Source organism: Drosophila grimshawi, unplaced genomic scaffold (assembly GCF_018153295.1).
Source record: "Drosophila grimshawi isolate 15287-2541.00 unplaced genomic scaffold, ASM1815329v1 contig_1006, whole genome shotgun sequence".
Taxonomy (NCBI): Eukaryota; Metazoa; Arthropoda; class Insecta; order Diptera; family Drosophilidae; genus Drosophila; species Drosophila grimshawi.
This window is the reverse complement of record NW_025062489.1, coordinates 429587-452445: the sequence shown is the minus strand read 5'-3', so window position 1 is coordinate 452445 and position 22859 is coordinate 429587. Positions and strand designations below refer to the sequence as shown.

Below are 22859 nucleotides of genomic sequence, written 5' to 3'. Positions count from 1 at the left end.
GCGCCCATAAAAAAGAAAACAAAGCAAAAAATCGAATCGAGAGCGGACTAAGTCAGGTGTTCAACTGGATAAGCCAACAAAATTATTATGAAAGTAGCGCGAATGTAATCAAATTTAGTTCACAAGTGAAAACTACAACAACAACATTAAGATTAATGCCTGCAGCGCAGCACTCAGCTGAAACTGTAAAATCCACGTGTGCATGTTCGGTAGTTGGTCAGGTAATCTGTAAACTGCAGCCATAACAAACTTTATTTGACTAAGTGGGTGAGAGGGACAAAACCCTTGAATACATACATATAAATGCATATACATATTTGTGGCATTTTTTATAATAAGTAAAAAGTGGGAGATACCCTGAACCCTGCTTTTATACACATTAAATCGATTAAAATACTTGATCTAATACGTACATTTCTGCATAAAATGCTTGTGTCCGTTTATATTAATGAGAACAATATGAACATGGGTCAAAACCTTCTGATCTAGATCAAATTCGTCCAATTGGAATGCTACACGCTTTCAATTGTGACTTATATATATATTTATATTCACTTAGACAGACAGGCTGACGGACGTTGCTAGATCGACTCGCCTGGTGATCGTGATAAAGAATATATATACACTCCACGAAAATCGATTAAAAGCACTTGATTTTATCATTATACAATTAAAAATAACATAAATTTGTAACATTATTATATCATTTTTAATTAATTTTTTTTGTTTAAAGTGAGGATTAAGTGCGAAATTCGATTAAAGGCAGTGCGAATAAAATTAATATAATATGTAGAAATAAACAGCCTTCGTAGCTGCTCTCAAACTGTCTCAAACTGTCGATTACCCATTTAAGCTCGACGGAACAGGTGTCCCCACATGTTCTCTATGGGATAAGTCGGATCATCTACCTGGTCACTCTAAAAGCTTAAAATCCTTATCCCGAAACCACCCACGACAAGTCAGCGACACATGCATTGGAGCATATTTATTCCTGTTGGAATAAGGCATTTGGATCTGGTTGATGCTCCATAAAGTTCACAAAAACTTCGACCAGATCCTGAGTGAAGCACTGCCACAGCTTTGTGTAGGGAAAAATCTCTCATACTTCTTTAAATCATGCCAGTAATAATTAAAACCAGAAAATATCACATATAAACACTGCTGTGTCCAGAACATGTTTTCTTTTGCAACATTAAATCTGGACAGTGGTGTACCTTCGTAAGTACCTAATTTTTCGATATTTGTAACGATATTTTTATCCAGCCCAGCCCGTAAGATTGCAGAATTTTTGTGTGATAATTTTCTGATGTTGGCTTTTTAGCATGTTTTGTTGCATTTTTCTCTTAATTTTAGTAGGTTATCAATTGTTGATGCCGATTGACGGAATTTAATTGATATTTGCCTGTTGTTCAATTCAGTATCTTTTGTATATCCTAAATGTAGCGTATTTTTTCCATTCTCATTCAAAATTTTTGAATGCCACTGATCTATTTCTACCTATAAAATATTAAATAAATATGTATTCTTTATTATCCCAAACAAAGAAATTCCATATAACGTCCTACTTCCTTTTCCGAAGGAAAATCGAATTTCGCACCCAAACTAACTCAAAAGCACAAAAATGCTAAAAGCTTGGCAAAAAAACTAACGAAAAATTCATTCCAATGCATCATAACAGTGTATAAAATACGTAAACAAGTTCCCGTTTGTTTTGGTACAGTTTTAAGCACCGTAAACTCGAGTGTCCTTAATCGAATTTCGCGGAGTGTATTTTATATTGTATGAGTTGCATTCTTCTGCCTCATTCAAACATTTCTACAAATTTTGTCAAGTTCCAATTCATAGTGATCCAGAATTAACAGTTATGTATATTATTTACTAAGTGCAGAAGCTAGACTATAAAGTGATTAAAACTGCTTAGAAATGTAACCTGTCCCTTTAAATAAATCATTAAATTAAAATTCAAGCAATTACGAATTGTCTGTTTCCATTTCATACGTTCTTGATGCAATTAGCCAGATACATTTGTTGGAAAACGATATGAAACTGTTTAATAGAATACATTTGAATTAGAGTGTTAGATCAATCACTAAATTTGACTTTCAAAAATTGGAAGTTGTCGCAAATTCATTCGGAATCATCTTTGAATCCTATGTTACCCATATATTTGGTAATATTATATGTGATTGTTCAAAAATTTGACTAAAATGCGCATACAGCTAATCTTTTCTATTTATTGGAAAGGCTAAGCTAAAAGTCTAGAATTAAGTTAATAAATTCAAGGACTTCAACTGGCTATTAAAGTTAATAATGAAACTAAGCTTGGGTACTTAAGTAAGTACAATAATCGTTACTTAAAGTCAGTTTAGCAGTTCGATTCAATTGTTTTACTCATTTTTTCATATGTCTGCTAAAAGTTCATAATGCAATTTATTAATTAACATTCGATATGATTTGCAAGTTCTACTTTTACGACTCTATGTATATGTGTGGATCTGTGAGTGTATGTGTGTGTATCGCAGTAAGAGAGGCTGCTTACGGGCAACAACTTTTTGGCACTTCGTGGGGCGCAACAAAATGTGCGAAAACTCTTTGAAATGTTCTTCCTTGTCAAGGGCTAAACGCATTAGGGACACGCCTCCCGCCTTCCCTGATGCCCCACGCCCACCAGACCAACCCTACTCAGCGCACATAAGTTGCAGATGTGTGCACACAAGCGTGCCGCATCATGCTGAGTCGTGCAGGTGACGTAAATGGGGGCGTGGCAATTAAACAATAACAACAGCCTCTTGGCTTGGCTAACATTGTTTTCGTGTACCACACACACACTCACACACATATGTCCGCACATGCACATACAAACTGTAGTAGCTGCTGGAGTAGCTACTTCTTTGGCAGCCGGCACCAAAGTTTTTTAATTTAAAAACTTTTTGTTGAGACTTGAGATTTGACGGTGTGTTGGAGGTGGGGATATGTGTGAGTGTGTGTGTGATGGGGGGTGGGGGGGGGGAGAGGCTGAGAGGCCAAAAGATAAACAGACGCCTTATGAACAAGTGTAAATATTGGCGGTGTGTACTGTGTGCCACGCCCATAATGACACCCAATAAGAGTCGGATGGGAGTCATCATCAACTTGTCGTCGTCGTCGCACTTCCTTCTTGTTATTGTTGCTGTTGTTGACGTCCTGTTCGCATCCTTGACCTGTGCAAAATGCTCTGACATTCCAAAAGATTTGTGTTTTCTGACAGCGGCCAAAAGTTGCCAAGACAGCTGCCAAAGTTGCTGTTGTTGCTGTCGCATTTGCTGTTGCTGTTGCATGCTTGTATTTTGTGGATTCGTGTTGTAGTTGCATGGAAAACTTACCGCACTGCAGGAACTTCGAGTATATCCCATTCAACGGACGTATAGAACTCGGAGAGATCCACGCCCACTTCAACCACATTGGTGCCGTTCAGTTCATCAATGTGACGCAGATCCACCTGTCATTTAAAACAAAAAAGACAAAAGAAAAAGAAAAAGAGACCGACTTTGGGTTAGTAAATTACAATTAGTCTCAACGTGCGGGGGAGAGAGAGAAATTAACTTCAAAATAACAGAGCTACACGCGTTGGCAACGCACATAATTGACTTATAGGAAATTGATATGGAGCTAAAGGGATTAGTTCCTTATCACTATACCAAGAAAATTCAGTTTTTCTTTTCCATCATGCTTAATATGACCTATTCCCTAATTTCATTTTTCTAATCAATAAGCTATAAATATTTAATATTAATCAAAATATCGTTCAGAGAGCGATTTTCAATGTGACAGTGTATTTTTTTACAGTCAGTTAAGTTTATAGGACCCAATCTAAGCTTGAAATAAACTCTATATATGAGGTCGATTTTGATCAACTCAATTTTAGCAATTATTTCAAATAAAAGCTATAAGTTTTAAATTATAAATGAAAAATAGAATATGTTGCACTTTGACTCAATGAAAATGCCCAAATGCACAGGCAACACAAACTCATTTGGAAAAGCCAAGTAGTAGAGGGCATTAAGAGCCTAGAAACTATATCTAAGCCAGTCAAGTTTGCACTTCAGTTTCTGTTTCAGTTTTATCCAGCTCGGCACGAGTGCAGCTGACAGGGCATGGACACTGCAGTATAAGTGCAGGATGTGGACAGGACATCGCTGCAATTGGCATGCCAGACGCACAACTGGCACAAGCTTCAGCCCAAAGCAGCTGTTCATGTATTCCGCAAACACACTTTTCTCGAAGCGACAACAGCAACTTTGACATGCGCTTCGTCATGCACCAGAAAGCAAATTGAATATTAATGCTTCTTTCATTCCTATTGGGCATGTTACTTATGGTATAAAGTAAGGCAACATTGAATAAACTCAAAATAAGTTTGCTGGTTTGCATTACATTGTGAAGCAATACAGAAGTTTTTCCCACAAAAAAATTCAAAATCAGTTATTAGTAGTTTATGTGCAAATACTTAATACATACACTTATAAAATAAATCTGTAAAATATGTTAGCATGCGAATCTGATTAAGAAAGCAGAAATTAAATTCACAAGGCACAAGGGTGGATTTTTCGGTTCTGTGATTGCTGAAGTCGGTAATTAAAATAATCATATTACCTTTATAAATTCATATAACACATAATAAGATGAAATAAAAAATTAAATAATAATTGACTATTCCGATTATTTCGACAATAATAGTTGACATAAGCGAGTAGTAATAATTTATTAAGATTGTGATCTCTCTCTTAGTTTGGGAAAGAACTAATTTATACAAAATCCTGACATAAGACTGTTACTTACAATATTATTTGCTCTTAAGGATATCATCAATTTAAAGTGAGATAATAGAGAGTGCATCAAGATTTCGGCATCTACATGATAATTTTTGGCACTTGGTTTTTGTTGCGATTGTCGTTTGGGATTTGGTGGGGCGTTTGTGTGGCGTTTACGCCTCGATGAGCTAACATGGTGAGAGAACGGGTCTTGGGTCGTGCTGGGAGTATGGGAGGGCTGCAAGAATTATTCTTTTCGCAGAGGTGTGAGATGAAAAAAGCGTGAAATTTGAAAAGTGACGTTAATTCGATTTGAAGCTCGAATTGAGGCGAGCTTAGTCAAGTTGAGTGGCGTTGCTGATGGGCGGGGTACAAAAACGTCGATTTGTGCCAAATCAAGTGTGAAAATTGAGCCTTTGAGCACACACGCCTAGATAGGCACTATGGAATTCATTTATTCAATCATGTTCAAGTGCAGACCGAAATGTCCATAAGAGACTTTCACTAAAACATTTTTTTGAATGATTATACCCTGAACCTATGATGATTAAAAGTTATATAACAGACAGAGGGAAGCATATCTGTCCCTGGCTCCCTTTGGTGATTATCGACAAAAATCGAAAATATAGCTTTCCCATTAGAATGATATAGGAGGATATATCTTAGCATACCTTTGAATAACTGTACAAATTTGATCAATATTTATTAGTCTACATTAAACATGCATACATACAAATTTACATAGATACATTATGATAGATAAAGAGCTGGGATCGACCTATTCTTTAGGTTAATTTGTAAGTTCAATTTATAGAATATTTTCAAGCACATATGTATGTTGGCTAAAGTGCATATTTGCACCATAGTACTGTGTCGGCATGTTCTGCTTCTGGCCACATAAAATTAGGCAATTGACGTTCGCTGCCTTTCAACAAGAGCGGGTAGCAGCAGCAACAACAAAAGCTGGAATTATACAGGATGTGGGTGAGCCTTGCCAGGTGCAAATGTTGCTGCTGATATAAGTAGTTGTAGCTGTGTAACTGTGACGGCAAATGTAGTTGTAACGGTGTATGTATGTGTAACTGTATCTGTAACTGTAACTGAAACTGCTGAAACGGAAATTGTTATTTTAAGTGGTAGCGGAAATTTCACTATAAGGAAGTAACGATTTACTGAAATATTTCCGATGCTGAAAGATGGTGTGGCAGGCAACAAAAAGTAAGTAAAGTAAGTAAGTAAAGCGAAATAGATGAAAGAATGCAGAGAAAGGGACAGAAAGGTGGAAAAGTCATAAGGAGACCGTTTTTATGCCGTGGGGCACAGTTGACAGACAATTGTAAATGCTTTCAATTCACAATGAAGCTATGGGCGACGAGTGACGAGCGACGAGCGTCCATCAAGCCGTCCAGTTTCTATGTCCGTCCTGCCTCCCTCCAACCACCAGCCTGCGACACTCTCTTCATCTTGCTCATTGTTTCCATTCGTTGGTGTTCGCTGCTGCTTCAGGAGAGTTTATAAATATTCTATTGTATGGCTCTGTTGATACCGCTTATTGCGGTTGATTTATGCGCAACGCAAAAGATGTCCCCATCCCAAAAATGAGGCGTTGAAAGCGACAGCAACATAACGTACAACAATTGCTGTCAACTACATTTAAATACAAGCACACACACACATATATTAGTATTTCTTCTTTATATATATATATATATACATATATATATATTTTGTCTACATACAAACACACTCACATACAAAACAAAGTAAGAATTTTGCAGTCCCCATTGGGGAGGTGGAGGCGGTAGTGGGTGTGTGTAGGACGTTCTTAGTAATGTACTTTTCAAGTTTGGTAACTGTAGCTTTGTGGGAGAGGTCTCTTTTCAATTTTTGGGAACAGGCATTATTAATCTTTAAAGAGGGCAACTAGTTCAGCTCAAAAACTGTGTAAGATATTCCGCGATTTCTTGTTTTTTGGATTTGAGACGTGGGTGGGCATCATCGGTACTGACATTACAGCAAATTTAGTTACTCTATCATTAAAATTTTACAAAGTTACGTGACTTTATCGACTTACGATTATCGATTTGATCGTTACCCATTTTGTCTAACTAGGAACAGACGAGTATATGTCCCAAGCTTTACACATTTGCAAAACAAATAGACTCTTATACCTAGCGTGACCGGGTATAAAAAGTAAGTAGCCACGTTTTTGTTGGTGTCGTGTCGTAGGGTGTCAAATTTTCTTATCGTCTGGCCTCTTTATATGACAATGTACGTTGGCTTTTTAGCAAATTAGTGTCAGCTGGCATCCTCCATGTACATATATACCTTTGAAAAAATGATTTCTGTATTCGTTATTTAAGCCTTGCATTATTGTTTTGTGTTATGGTACAAGCTCTCGAGAGCTCTGAAGGCTTGGAATATCACTATTTTGTCATTAATGGCAAATCGACGTGGTGATGTAATTGGCAACAAAGGACAAACATTTTTTTTTACCTTTGTATAGTATTCTTCTTATTGATAAAACAAAAAAAAGTCAGTTAGACTTTTTAAACATTTTTATTTTTTCATAGCTGTGCCGCTTTCCTTAATATAAACTATTTTCAGCAAGCACGAATGTTTGTTAGGCTTCAATTTATTTATTATTATTATTTTTTTTTGCATATTCAAAAGCTGTGTGAATAGGGTTGTTGGAAACCGAAACTCTAAAAAAGAGAGATTGTTATTTTTTTATTTGTATTTTTATGCTACTTTTTCTTTTGCAGTTGTGTTGTATATTTACACAAGATGTTCTTCTGGGTGCAAGTTAAGCATCGTCGACAACCGGTAAGTGTTTGACTGAGTGGAATGCTTTTTGCCTGATTGACAATGGTTAATGAGCTAGGTGCTCAACGAGTGTAATAGACAATGACAAAGACAAGCCGTTAGCCAGAGAATAAGCGAGTGGCTCCTCAAAGTGTGCAATTGAATGCAAAGCAATTCTTGTTTGCGTCAGCCATAAGCGAGAAGCAATGCGATGCACAACGAAAAGTGATCGAGAAAACAGTCATATGAAACGATAAGAGATATACGCTGCAGAACTGTCATAGTGAAAGCAAAGCTGAAAATATGACGTCAAGTATGAATGCCAATGAAATCGAAAATTACCAAGCAAGTCTTTCCAATTCAAGCTGATAAGCAAACACTACATACTCGTATGCCTTTGCTGCTTTCTTCTGCTTTGCATCTATTTTACAGCTCTATTCACTTCTCACATTGACTTGCACTTTGTTTTTTTATTTGGTTCCGATTTTGACTTACACTTTGCATTTCCATATTATTCTGGATTTCTACTTTGCATATCACTTTGTTCATTGCCTTGGGTTATACATCGCTTTTTTCTTTGCTCCTTGCTTTACCTCTTAGTTTTCTTCTCACTTCAATTTGTTATGCTTCTGCAATGGTTGCAATGTCAATGATCTCATAAGAAGCACACATTCTGCGAATTTTATAAATTTATGTATGAGTTGCGTCATTAAATATGCTGCAAGAAGTGTGTGTTGCCTTGAGTGTGTGTGTTTGATGTGATTGAAGGCCCCAGTCATGCAAATTACAAGCAGTTCTGCTAGTTGCACTACGCAGTAACTTTGTGTAATTTGTGCTTGGCCACCGTTAACAGAAGCTAAAGACACACACACACACACACACACACACACACACATATATATATATATATATATATATATATATATATATATATATATGTAGCAACGAGCATCCTTGAAGTAAAGTAGGTTTGATTCAAGGCGGGGCATATTACGCCTGTGGCAAACGACAGGTATGACTTTTTATGTGGCACAATGCTAAGCACCGAATGTATTAAACCGGCAGGTGTGCGGGAGAGCTGGCTAAAGAGTTGCTGCTGTCGAGTGCTGCGGGCCATTTGTCGGCTCATTTGCGCTGAGCTGCAAAGTAGCAACAAGCATGAGAATGCCGTTCTAATGCTACTTCATTAGCCTGCAAGTCGTTGGCGGGTGGTAACATTAAATCGCCCACACCAATGCCAACAGTCTTCAGCACCTGTTCCATACCGCACACTCCATGCCACATGCCACATGGCAAAATTCAGCGTCAGCTGCATTCGCTTCAGTTACCTTTATGAGGTCTCAACTGGCGCTGCTGTATTTTTGTCATTGCCGACAGGTGTCAACCTTCCTTATTGTCCTATAGTTACCAGTGTCTCCTATGTCCTGATGTGAATTGGGTGTGTGTGTGTGTGTATGTGCTTGTATGCTTTCGAATCGCCAGAGACAATTTTATGTGAACCGTTTCGGTGTGTGGTCATAAAATGTAAGAAATTCTATGCCACAACAATGAATTATAAGAGAATTTGGATTTATGACCACTAAACCAGCCTTAGGATTTTATTTCGCTCGATTAACTCATTCGCAGGGACCAAATATCTAGAAGTGCAGAGAGCACGGAGAGCAATGTAATTTTCAATGAGATAAAATTCAAATTTGACTTGTCTATACATGCGACAAACTAATACAGACAAAAATCCACATAGTTAAATTTAAATCATTATTAACTCAACCTCACAAAATAAGCAAAATTTAAAATAAAATTTACTAAATATAAAAACAGTGACATTCAAGAAAACACTGATAAAAGCATTTATAACAATATATATGAAATACTCCCTCTCTCTCTCTTGTTGTGAAAGTTATTAAGCAGTTTTACCTGGAATCCATCGTAAGTCCAACTGCCGAACTTCATGACGCATGTTTGCTCATCAAATGGAAAATACTCGACATCGATTTCGCAGGAGCTCTTATAAATGGCCGGTGGTCGCCACTCCACGCGCCCTGTGTAGTTCAATGTTGCCTTTGTCGCCAGCGTCACCTCGAAGTTGCCATCGGCGCTAATAGGGGAAATGTGAACGTTACAATGAGGTACACATTTTTGGATAGATTAAGCTTGGCTAAGGGGAAAACACTCACTTGTTGTAGAGCACAATATCTGGTCGCCAGATGTGATCGGAGGGCACATGAAGCATTTCGACACCGCCATATTCCTTGGGCTCCCATTTGAGCTTGTAGTCGTACCAGGACTGCTCCACCCACAGATTGGTGGTCATTATTTGATTCTTCAGATTGACATCAATCAGTTGCGATAGCTTCAGCTTGATGCGCACCGTCAGCGCATCTGTGACATTTACAACGGGACGCACCAATTTGTTGTAATTGCTAAGCAGATCGTCGTACAGTCGCTTCGCATCCGGATTCGCTGTGCTGCCTTAAAAATAAAAAAGATATACTAATTTACTCACACACACACACACACACACACACACACACACACACATATAAACATCATTATATATGTAAGTTAGAGCTGATCCGTTATACGAGCATAAGCTGTCAGTTGGGATTATTCTGCCCATTATTCTTATCAACTATCTATGGCTATTCGCTCCAGTTTCTATTTTAATTTCCATTTCCACTTGCAATGCACAACGCTGCGTATGCGCAATGCGGCAATAAATGTGCCACACATTAAATTAATGATGCTCTGATAATGGCATCACAATATGCTTGACCAGCCACACCTCCCACTCACAGCATAAGTCCCTCGAATTGTCAGCTCCCTGTGGACATTGCTAATTAGCTTTGCTTTTGGCTTATTCGGTTGAACGACTCGACAACCGAGAAATCTTATAATTGATTTATTTTTACGTCTGACTGTTGCCATACCCTTGCAAGGGGTCTCACAATTATGGCAGAAAAACTTTGGGAATTTATTGAATCTGATCGATAAATTTCATCTACTCATACTCTGAACTTACAGTTCTTTTAACTCTAAAACAATCCAGCTATAGCAAATTATTTTTAAGTAAGCTTTTCTGGTTTCCAACTCTACTGAGTTTTTACTATTGATAATCGAATAAGTGAACATTTTCAAAAATGTATAAAATTATATATACCATATCTAATAGAGAATAAACACCAGCATTTGAAAGTGTATATAATGTTGGTTATAGTTGATGTACTTTCTGCTTGCTATCATTTGTAGTTGCGTTGTCAACCGCCTAAGAATGAAAACTATCCTAATGCGCTTAGACTTTAATACAAGCATTTTTATTGAGAGCCCCAATTCACTCCACCATTCACCACATTTCCCTCATCCGACATGTCGCGTTGGTAGCCAATGTAATAATGATAAGCTGATTAGTGAGCGATTCGTCTAATGACATTGGCGACAATTTAACATCTGCTTGTGCTTGGCTTGGGTCAGGAGGATGCCAATCAAATGGCTCTCTTTGCATGCAGCCAGCCAGGAGACCGGGTAACCAGGCAACTAGGCAGCCAGTCAGGTCTGTCGGCCAGTTGGATTTAGTAAAGGTTGACTGCAGGACTGGTTGGCCTGAATCGTTTTTGCCGCCATTAATGTCGCATTAGCTCATTTCCTGCATCATTAAGGGGCACCTGCAATTTTCGCACAGTTACACCACATGGGGGCCAGAATTGTGCTACCATCCTGCCATCGAGCTGCTGTCATCCAGCCAGTTGGAAATTAGAGCTAGTGTGGGCGTGGCCCTAATCAATTTAGCTGGCTTTCAACTTTGATAAGTCACGCACCGGCGCTGCTGCTATCGAGGCAAAGTTAAGTGCTCCAAGTGCGGCCTCAGCTGCAAGAGTCTGTTAAAAATTAACTACCTACGTATATTTTATTTTAGAGGCTGAACCCATTATTATTTTGTGTGTGTGACACACTTTATACCTCTCCGGGGCAGTATCAATCCGATGGTGATCTTTAAGACTACATCGATTTTCCCATGCAATTTACAGCACTGTAAGCTTACAACTTTACCGGATATTCAGTCACTCATTCGCTTATACGCTTCACAAGGTATGTGACACTCTAGTAGCATGGCAGTGTGTGGCTGTGTGTGTACTTGTGGGCATGGGTTAGCGCTGTTGTCGCCCACGTGGGAAACATTAAGTTAAACGGACCTTTGCGACGACCGTTTTTGTCGCCTGCCTTATTCAGGCTCACACTACGTATACTTTGTACGTCACATTTTAGATGCTTCTCTCCCTCCTATGTGTGAGTGTGTGTATGTATTGGTGTTAATTGACTGCTTTCAATGCCCACATATGGCCTGACAATCACATTAAGGTAACCCAAAAGCACATTTTATGATTGCTTTGCGTGTCGTACATTTCCCGTGACAAAATATTATATGCATACAGACATATATACGTATACATGTATTTATGCTTTTGACTCATTTTTGTTACTAGACAAAAGATGGCAGGACAATTTAATTTTCATGCTAGACACAGGCTCAAATCCGATTACCGCAAATGCTCTTACATTCTAATTATTTCGTATTCGAATTTCGTCCAGCTTTAATGTTCGTATATCTTTATGCTCATCTAGACTTAGAGTAAAGCCCTATTACCTAAGTAATCATATCGTAAGTTTAACACTACATTTATGATTCTGTTATAATTAATGGATTTCTTTGGCAGCCATTGCTTAAATCCGATTCAAAATCTGATCTCGATTTCTAATTATTTCATGAGCATCCGAATATTTTGGCAAAACGTATATTCTTAAATATTGTGTTTGCTTAGCTTAGCTGACAGCTGTTGGCTGTACTAAAATGCAATTTTGTTGTTTGTGCCACAAAACACAGCAAAACGCCATATTCCACGCCATTGCTGACTCCATGACTCTTGTCCAACTATTCTTTTCTATCTCTCTCTCATTCTTACTTTCTCTGACTGTTTTTGTCGCTATATATCTCTTACTTTGTATACTTATTTGTTTGGCAGTGCGTATTTGGGTCACTTCTTATATAATTATATGCTATGACTATTAGAAAATTTATATATGTGCGTGGGTGTAGGAAACGTCACAATAATTAATACACATTGCGTATACGCGCCGCTGTACCATACGCCGACTTTTGCTGTACTCTTTGCTGCTCACATTGATTTTAATTAACAGTAACGTTTTTCACACTGCATCGCACCTATCAACACAGCCCATGGTCTCTTCTTGACCCATTGCAAGCAAGTGAGCAATTGTGAATAGTCGTTATTGAGATTGCCTGCTTGTATATTCACTAACAAATTGAGGTGCAGCTTCTTCAACAGTTATTGGCATTCATTAAGGACGAAGCCAGCTGACAGTTCTGAAATTGAAACTCTAGAACGCATTCATTTTAATTTGACTTGCCAAATTGTGTGTTTTTGTGCGTGTGTGTGTTTTTACCTTTTTTTCTGTATATTCTTCTTCACCTTAATCTTATTCTGTGCTTGTGCTTCAGATGCCTCCTCGTCTTTGCCGAGTTGTGTGTTTACTCAACTGCAAGGCGAATGCAATTTTTGTGTAAACAACGCCATAAATTCCAATGGCTTAACAAGGAAACGTTAGCGCGGACAGACAAGGCCAAGTGAACTTGGCTGCTGCACGACGGGCAGGCAGGTGGTGTCAGCCGGATGCTGGAGTGGATTCGAAAAAAGACGGACGGTGATTGGCTAGTTGGCATCACAAGAAGCAAGAACTGTTAACGACTTCTACTTTAAAAATCCACACGGTTTCTACAAAAGCTAGATATATCAAATTTGGATTGCAGATTGCTATAAAATTATTTTATTTTACTTAGCGCGCTCATAAATATCGTGCTATTTGGCTTACAAATCTCTAGCTATTCTCAAAATTGCATAAAGAACGACGTAATAATCATATAGCAGGAAATTCGATGGGGTTTTTGCAAATTATACTTCAATAAGGGTATAGAGAACTTGAGGCTCTTGTAGGTATCTTCCAGTCCACACTTTAAACTAACTGTTTTTCGCTGTTAAACAGTCGTAAATCAAAACGATGTAAATTTCATTTTCAGATTAACATTTACTAATTCATTTCAAAATATTAATGATTCAAAGGTTGGATGAAATCAATTTTTTATCGACATTTAAAATGTTAATTTAGGTATTCCTGTACGATATGTACTCTTCAGCTGGAAAACAGACATTTCGTAGTCGAGCACTTTCGACTGGAGCATAGATGAGTGTTTTTATGATTTTGTTATGTCCACGACTTTGCACTTTTCAACTTTTTAAACACTTCAAATTTACATGCAATTATTGTAAATGCAAGTGCATGATAATTGAAAAAAACGCAAAAAAAGAAAAATAAAAATATGAGGATGAGAAGCGCAGGAATTTTCAAGTGCAACTCCACTGGCAGTTGCAACAGCTAGTGGGCCGTGGGAACATGAATAATAAAACACTGCGTCAAACCATTGCGGAATGTGTGAGAGGTGTGAGAGTGGGAGAGAAAAAAGGGTACAGTAGGGACACTGAGCCCTTCTGGCCATGTGCATTGAGATTTTGATTAAGAACGTTCCTGACATACTGGCCGAATTCAGATTTTGTTGTTGTTGTTTGTTTGGTCGTTCTTGTTGTTGTTGTTTTCTGGTATGCGTCAAGTGCACATACCCTCTTAGCTGTTGTGGCAAGTGCTTCAGTACGGCCGTCAGGAGTCACATAGCCATCGGCGCACTACATGGCCTTTTGACTGCCATTGTCAACAGCCAAGAAATAAAAAATAGGGCATTGAGCAGAAAGCATGAATGTAGTGAAAAAAATAAGAAGAAATATTGTTAATTTTTAACGTTGTTGCATCGATTGCACAGTGTGCCTTAACTGTTAACCAATAGGGTGCAACAATCTACACTCGCTACGCGTGTGACTGGGTATTTGAGCAAAAGGGTTGTTTCAACAAATTTCCATCTCATTGGGCAGAGGGACAGATAGACACAGAATAAAGGGAATGGACCGCTTGGAGTGGTATCCTTTTGTTTTTTTTCTGCCATCTGTCTGAGGTTAGTTTGTACGCTCAACACACATTCATATGCAAAAATAAATTAGAAAGTCGGACTTCTCAAATATATATTTCAGTCAAAATACAAATAGTTGAGAGTACTTGAAATTGAACACTCGTAGAAATGTGAAATGCCATAAATTGAGCTTAAATTTCTGACTGAAATTGCATACTTTATAACCTTTCAATAGGCTGATCGACGCTCCCAATACACATACAAAAAATTCTGACTTGGTCTTCACACTTTGAACGTTATAAAATAATTAAACTTATTAACAGAATAATGAATTAATATGAGATTTGTTAAACAACTGAGGCCACAATGATTATTTTAAAAAATAAATCAAGGTTCGACTGTGAGTTTTTCAAAGGAAGCTGTGGTTAACTTCTGTTTGGAAAATGTGATTCACTTGCCGAGCATATGTATTATGTTAATCTGTCAAATTCGACTTTAATGAATATCATAATATATCAATTTTATAGCAATTAAGCGCTATGCAAATAAATAGAACAAAATTGTTCAATATAACCAATAATGATTAAATTATTATTTAAATAATTGTATTTGCCCAAATTAAACGTATCATCTGATTTGGCAGTTTGGCTACGACGGCACAATTATTTTTTGTGTTCAATAATTGAACACAGCTAAGTAAGTTTGCATGCGCGTGTGATTGTGTGAATAGGAGAGGTGGTTGCGATCTATAGCACTCCGGGAAATTCGATTAAAGGCACTCGTGCTTATGGTGTTAAAAACTGTACAAAGCCTTTATCCTTACTTACAAGGATACTGAATTGAGCAACAGGCAAATATCAATTAAATTACGTCGATCGGCATAAGCAATACATCAAATGTTGGTAAAATTAAACGAAAGTTAGCACAAACAATGCTAAAAACCAACATTAAAAAAATTATCACACAGGCAAAAATCTGCAATCTTACGGGCTGGATAAAAGTGCTAGGAAGAAGTGCTAAGGAACATAGAGAACAAGTGCGGACACCTATTCCATTGAGCTTAAGTGGGTAATCGACAGTTTCAGACAGTTGAGCAGCTACGAAGACTGTCGTTAATGGTCCAAAATCCCACTCTCTCAGTTTTATAAAGTTGCTGAATCGATGTCTATTAGCACTGCATTTAACCGAATTTCGCACCTTAGCCACTTTTGTGAAACAATAAATTTTTTTTAAATTGTATTTTCAATTTTATAAAAAAAAATCCAGTGCCTTTAATCGAATTTCGCGGAGTGTATGTATGTGAATCGATGGCAGCAGCAATTATTTGTCATCAAATGCAATCGACTTAAATCATTCGTGCATTTCAAATCTGCGGAACATTCAATGGCACTCAAACTGAGCAATGGCCGGTTGCCCAACACCAGAATCCCCCAATCCTGCAAACAGTCACCACCACTGATCCTCCCAACTCCGCTTAGCAGTTGTGCACCTGTCTCCCGTAAATGCGTCCATATCTTAAATGGTAATAATTTTGCAGAGTGTCAGTGACGCGCAGCCAGCCTCCATCCCCCCACCAACTCCCCATCTCTCACTATTGTCCACTATCATGCTCTCCTTTATCGCACATTCGTTGATGTCGTTGTCGTTGTCATAGGTATTGCGTCCTGCCTGATGAATTGAGCGTGAGCACGTGCATGATCCCCGTCATCATTTTTTATGGCCATGCGTCAAAAATAAGGCATGCTGCGCTGCACGCCTTCCCTCTACACCATCTTCCACTCCCACCCACTACTGCTACCACTCCAGCCGTACCTCCTGCCAATGTGTCAAATTGTTGGCCCTAGCTTCAAATCGACACGCACCGAAAGTTTCTAATGACACTGTCTTGATGTACATGTGAAGTGGAAGGGGCGTGGTCGGAGGCAGGGTGATAGGACGTTCTAGCTGTATCCGGAACTTCTGGTTGGCATCAAAGCGCTAATGTGCGCCGTAGGGCAAAAGAGAGAAAGAGCTGGAGAGAGATAGAAAGGGGGTGACAGCGAGTGGAGAGTTCGGAGCGGAAGTGAAAAAACGTCGGAAACACGAACACTGAGTGAAGCTGGAGGTTATGATGACAGAGTAGGTGGGGAGAGAGGAGAGGAGAGAAAAGAAGTAAGCATCAATTCTATCGTTCACATATATAATATATTTTCTAACGATTCGGGCGCGCATATTGAACTGAACTTGTGTTCTTGCCATCCATTGCTACGCCCTCTCCGAAAAAACACCAAACCCCAATCCCAACCATAACGATGCCAAGGCAATACACCAGCTTCCCACACTAATGTACGTATATATAAATATAGATACATGTATGTATGTGCGTATATGTGTGTGTGTATTCATTGACAAGTGGAAAAACATGAAACACTTTTAGCATTTATACGGTGCTAACAGCAGCTAGCTTCCATTTTGATACGATACTCTGTTGCCTCAAAATGTTAAGGCGGACTTAAAAAGCCATCTGAAAGTTTAGCAAGAAAGAACAACTATGCATATGGGAGTCCCCCTGCTCGTGTCTAAATTTAATTATTATTTTAAGAAGCCGACCGGATTTTTCTAAAGGGGCTACATTTTTGTAAGTTTGGTCTGGAAATCTTGGTAAACAGAATAGTTGTTCACACAAAATATCATAGTTTGACCGATAGTCTCTATGGCACCAATATTCTTATAGATCTATACTGACAGCTTCAAGTCTTATCAATATTGTTTTAAATTTGAGAGATAAGTTTGCATTGACGGATAGAGCAACTGATAGACATATTAAGAATAGGTATACTTTATGAGGTCGGAATTGTCTCCTTTAATATATTCCACACTTCATATCATACTATCCTCTTCAAAGGTAAAAAACATATGCATGCCTTACCAACACCTACTAACAATTATTCTTTCTATACAGCAAGTAATAATTCCTTTTTTTTAAGTCCTCAATGCCACAACTGTTTTTTTTTTGTATTACTTTTTGTTTTTGTCATATACTTGCTACATTAATGAAGCTCACAATTTGTATTCAATTGGAAAAATAACTTGTAAGTTCTAAATCTATTTCTACATTAATATTAGCTAAAATACATTTATATCTGGCAACTACACCTTCAGATTAGAATATTAACATTACTAAATACTTACGAAACAAATGACGGAAACGGAAGTGCAGCCATTGAGAGAAGCTGTAGCGACCAAGAATACCGATTGAATACCCAAAGGCGCGGTGCGAGTGAGACAGATATCGCAATATGTGTGTCTCATAAATCTAATATCGCTTAATGTTGAAAAAACTGCGGCTGTAGTGAAGCAACCTCTCAACAGTCCCTGCTATCCCCCAGCCAAATTCGCATATGTCAATGTCAGTGTAGTAGGGGCGCCGGGCTGTTAACGGGTGTAATTGGGGCGGAAGGGGCGTGGGGGTATATGAGAGTAGGCACGCCCATTTGCCAATAAATTGAAATGCGCGACCATAAAATCACTTAATTGCGAATTCGTGTCGCTGCCAGTACGGCAAGCGGCCAATTCAACACTCCAAAGATAGCTGTGCAAGTGTGTGAGTGTGTGCTTGAGTATGTCAATCAGAGTGTGTAATTGCAGTAAGTGTGGACGCATCCCACTCCAAGACGCACCAACCAAGCAGCTGTCCCATGCCTCAGCACAGCTTGCAGAATCCCATGGAGAAAACTGAATATAACAAGTGGAAGATCAAGTGAGTGGAACGGGGCAATTGAGCGTTTGGGAGGGCTATTCATTTATTGGGTGCTCGCTTCTTGTATGTGTGTGTGTGTGTGCGTGTGTGTGTGTGTCTTGACGATTATGGCAAATTGATTTGTTTGTTAGATATGCCGCGCACTTTGCGGCTTTTAAATGCCGCACACGCAAGTGCCCGGAAGACAAATGAGCAATTGGCGGTTGTCAGCGAAAGACTGCAAAATGTGTGTGTGTGTGTGTGCGCGTGGGTCTGCGTGTGTGTGTGCGTGTGTGTGTGCGTGTGTGTGTGTGTGTGTATACGGTTAGTAAGGCTATGGCTATTGCTATCAGGTGATACAGCCAGAAAACGAGAGCAAAGGAGAGAGAGCAAGAGGTAAACAAGTGAAAAATTAGCACCAGTTATCGACAGTCCATACAAGTAGAGTTTCTTGCAAATTAAAATAAATGGCTCGTTAATGGCTAATGCTAATGGAACCCCAGCTAATGGCAATCGAATAAATGCTCCCAGTCAGCTGTTGACAAGTTGACAGCAGTAGTACTAATAGTGGTAGTAGTAGTAGTCGTAGTAACATAAACAAGCAAGTTTGCTAAGTAAGGTAAGCAATTGACAGCTGGAAATGCGGGTCAAGAAGCCGGCCCATTAACACCTGAGTGGATCAATAAGTTGTTGTACTCGACATTGTTTACCACTCGGGCTGCAGTTTGGGCTGACACCAATACTGTGGATATTCAGTTAACATATTCTTGCACATTTGGCTGGATGACATTGTACAAAATCCACAACAACAACACATCCTTACACACTCATCGAAACACCACAAAGTTGCAACGCCATCTGAAATTTTTTTGCTGACATGACCACAGAGGCAAGTTGTAATATGCGTTGCACCAGATATGAAGTATTAAAAGTACGCATAGACATGCAATAAGATGCATAGCCGCACACACACCGACAAACACACACATTCGTGCTGGCTGCTCTCAAGTGCTGCTGCTAACAAATTTGTATGCCATACTCAGAGAAAAGTTTGCGCTTTGATAAACAAATACAAAAAGCAGATGGAGCTACCCCTTTCACTTACACGCTAGCTCCCTATCACCCCCCCCTTCACCATTCCTTACCAACCAACATACCCTATTACGACTTCCCTGCTGCATACTTGGTTGTGTATAAAAAAATGCAGTGCAAAATGAGTTGCAGCATATCAGGCGTAAAGTATCTGAAGTATCTAAAGTATCTAGTAGACGGGTTGCCCTCTATATTTCACATCAACAGCAACTACAGTATTTATAGCTGGTGGCAACTTACTGTTTATGTTGCCACGTAACACGACCAGAATTGTCACCGTCACTTTATGCGTAGTCAGTCATCCGTGCAAGTGTATCTGTATCTGTATCTGTATCTGTATCTATATTTTAGATCTCTCACTATAGCTTTAACCGTATCAGGATCTGTAGATGTGAATGTGAATGAATCCGTGCGTGTGCACTTCATGTTGGCAATATTCTTATTGTGGTTATATTCATTCATAATTCAAACGCTAGCCCCACTTTTCCAAATGTATTTCTAATATTAAGCTTCTATGTTTTTATTTCTCTTTCTGTTTCTATTTATGTATGTGTGTGGCATGTCGCTTGGCATATCCAAACCAATAATTGTCGGTATTGTTTGCCAATGTGACTCGACGCAGCACTGTGACAACTTTTTTGTTTTGATGGGCCGCCTAACCTTCATCATCGATCAATAAAACTTAGCAGGGTTTAGCTCTTGAGCCTGTTATCTGTTATTCTGTTGTTGTTATTGTCACTGTCAGCATTGATCAATGCAGGCGCAAAGACAGCAAGCAGCTAGCCAGCCAAACATCATCGTGCCAACGCCCTGGACACCAGTCGAAAACAGTAAGCCAACAACACAACAGCTAGCCACATGGCCAACACCTTGGCACGGCCGAATCTACAGAGAGAGAGAGACAGAGAGAGAGACAGAGAGAGAGAGAGAGAGAGAGAGAGAGAGAGAGAGAGAGAGAGAGAGAGAGAGAGAGAGAGAGAGAGAGAGAGAGAGTCTGTTTTGCAATACCCTATACACATTGAGCCTTTCACTTTACTAAAAATTATATAGGAAGTACATACTCGTACAGTACATTTTGTAGTTTTCCTTGTAGTTTGTAAGATTGGGGTCGGCGTTGATTTGTTCTCTTGTTACATACGTTTGCATTGCTTCACTAAACCAATAAAAAAACAGGAATAAAACCATTAGCCCCATATTTTCATATTCATTATAATTTACCCTGAGTTTATTAAAGAAAAATTACAGTTAACATATTCACGTGACCCTAGAAATCTTCACATACCATAAATTAATCGACTTTTCTTTAATGCAAAGTTCACCAGACAATTTTCGTATTTTATTTTCAATTTAAAAATAAATTGTTCAGTGCTGCAAAATTGTATTGAAATGCCGTTTAATGGCGCACATGTTTAACCGGATGCTGAGCGGTTGACTTTTATAAAATAAAATATAAAAAGCTAGATACAGGATATTTCATAATCGAGCATTGTTGTGCAACTTCAACATACTTGTGCTGATTACGCTCACATTCAGGTGATGGAGCTTATGGTAGTGGCGTGCTTATGAGTTCATGAAATGCTCTTAGAATATGTATGAGACCCTAAGGAGCGGCGAGTGCTGCAGCCGCAGCTACAACAGAACAGCTGCAACAACAACCACTGCTTTCGAGTTTGGGGCCTGTGGCAATGCCTGACGATGATTTTGGGTGAGATGTAGCTAGCGGCAAGCAGCTAGTATGTAGTATATACCTAGATGCAAAATGGGTTGAGATTAAATTAGAGCAAATTAAATTATAGAAGCCGCCGTGTTATGGCCAGTCTGTTGTGGCAATAGCTGGTCGCACTGTTATAATAATCCATAAGCAGGTTCCGTAGCTGCTTGTACAAACTTCGGCAAGAGATTTAGTCATAATTTAGCGGGTTACCGCCAGCAGGGAGTGCTGTCATCAAATTATGCATAGAATAAAACAACAAAAGGCGACTTGCAGCTTGCACGATATGCCTCAGGATGCATGGGAAACCACCATAGCCACCAGCTACATGACAACAGAAAGCGAGTGTGTTGGGTGGTGGGCGGTGTCCTCTGTCCAAGTGCCCGTGCCTGTGCTTGTTGCCGGCTAGTCGTGTTGTCCTACATGAAAAATACATGCGTGGTGCTCCACCAGCCAGTAAATAAGACAAACTGTGCGATACTAGAAATTAAGAGACAGAGAGAGAAAGGGAGTAAGGTTGGGGAGGGATGGGAGGCCAGACAACGACAGCTCCTTGCATTTGCTACTTGCAAATGGCAACACTTGCCACAATGCTTAAGCGAGAATGGCATAAAATCAGCCTAAGGGCAGGCAACACATTTTTCAACAGTGCTATACGAGTAAGTGCTGTTTTTATGGTGTGTATTTAACTGCGTAAAAGTAAATAAATATGCAGACAGGGCAAGAAAAAGAAAAAGGAAACTCAACTAGAAGATAAATGCGAATTTCAGCTGGACTCAGTTGCAGTTGCAGTCGCGGCGGCCACAGCTCGTTTTTGTCATTTCCGTTAAAGTCGCCATAATGTGGTGGCTGCTGCTGCTTTATTTTCATTTACTTTTCATACTCTGTTACCCAAAAGCAAAAAAGAGTAGCTAGCTTCGCTTACAACACTTACAACATCCTGCAACCAGCGATTTGCAATGTGCTAATTGTATTTGTTGCATTAGTAAATGGATGAAGAAATGCCAGTAAATAAATATAAAATATATTTAATTCTACATATAGTTTTTAAGCACAGATAAATAACCTGTCGTTTGTAAACAGCTGAGAGTGTTGTGTTACCTTGCCTCTATTTAATTTCATTTTGTACATTTTATTCACAAAAATTATTCCAATAAATTTTATTCAAATCTGGTAACATTTTTTTTAATCAAGTTTTGAACAGTGCTTGCTTATTAGTTTAAATTGGACATTTTCTAATCTTAGCCGCAAAGCGTTTGGTATTTAGGAAACAGAGTGTTGCGCAGTTCGGAGAATTGGAATTCAATGTCTTTACTTGATTTTTTGTGATTGTCATGAAACGTCTTAGTTTGCGGTTTGTCACATTTCCTGCTCCGTGGCTGTTCAGTTGCCGGGTCTTAAAACTGTCCGCGGGGCGTGGCATGCACTTGGACAGTGGCAGTGTCCTGGGCTCATTTGGCAAAACCAGTCGACACAGCGTCAGCAACAGCGACACAACAGACAACAGACAACAGCTTCATTTATCAAAAGGCATTGGCCACGTCGAGGAGTGTCCTTTAATAAAAAAAAAACTCCACCTCAGTCCATCCAGATGCAATGCATCGTATAACCTAATTTAATGCCAGACCAAATCAGCCAAATGGCATTTGGGTACTGGGAAATGTCACCATTAAACTTGCAATTAGGTATTCGCCATTTATAGTTGTTGATAGA

General features: G+C 38.9%; 1 protein-coding gene across 1 annotated transcript in view; it reads right to left on the bottom strand.

The window, feature by feature from the left end:
• The window catches only part of LOC6564770 (acetylcholine receptor subunit alpha-like), a 56346-nt gene that overhangs the window by 27329 nt on the left and 6158 nt on the right, over positions 1 to 22859 (bottom strand). Inside the window, exons 2-4 of the mRNA XM_001990893.2 lie at positions 9773 to 10067; positions 9513 to 9693; positions 3363 to 3478 (exon numbers count right to left, since the gene is read on the bottom strand). Coding sequence (XP_001990929.2) covers positions 3363 to 3478; positions 9513 to 9693; positions 9773 to 10067 — 592 coding nt within the window. The remainder of the gene's footprint in view (positions 1 to 3362; positions 3479 to 9512; positions 9694 to 9772; positions 10068 to 22859) is intronic.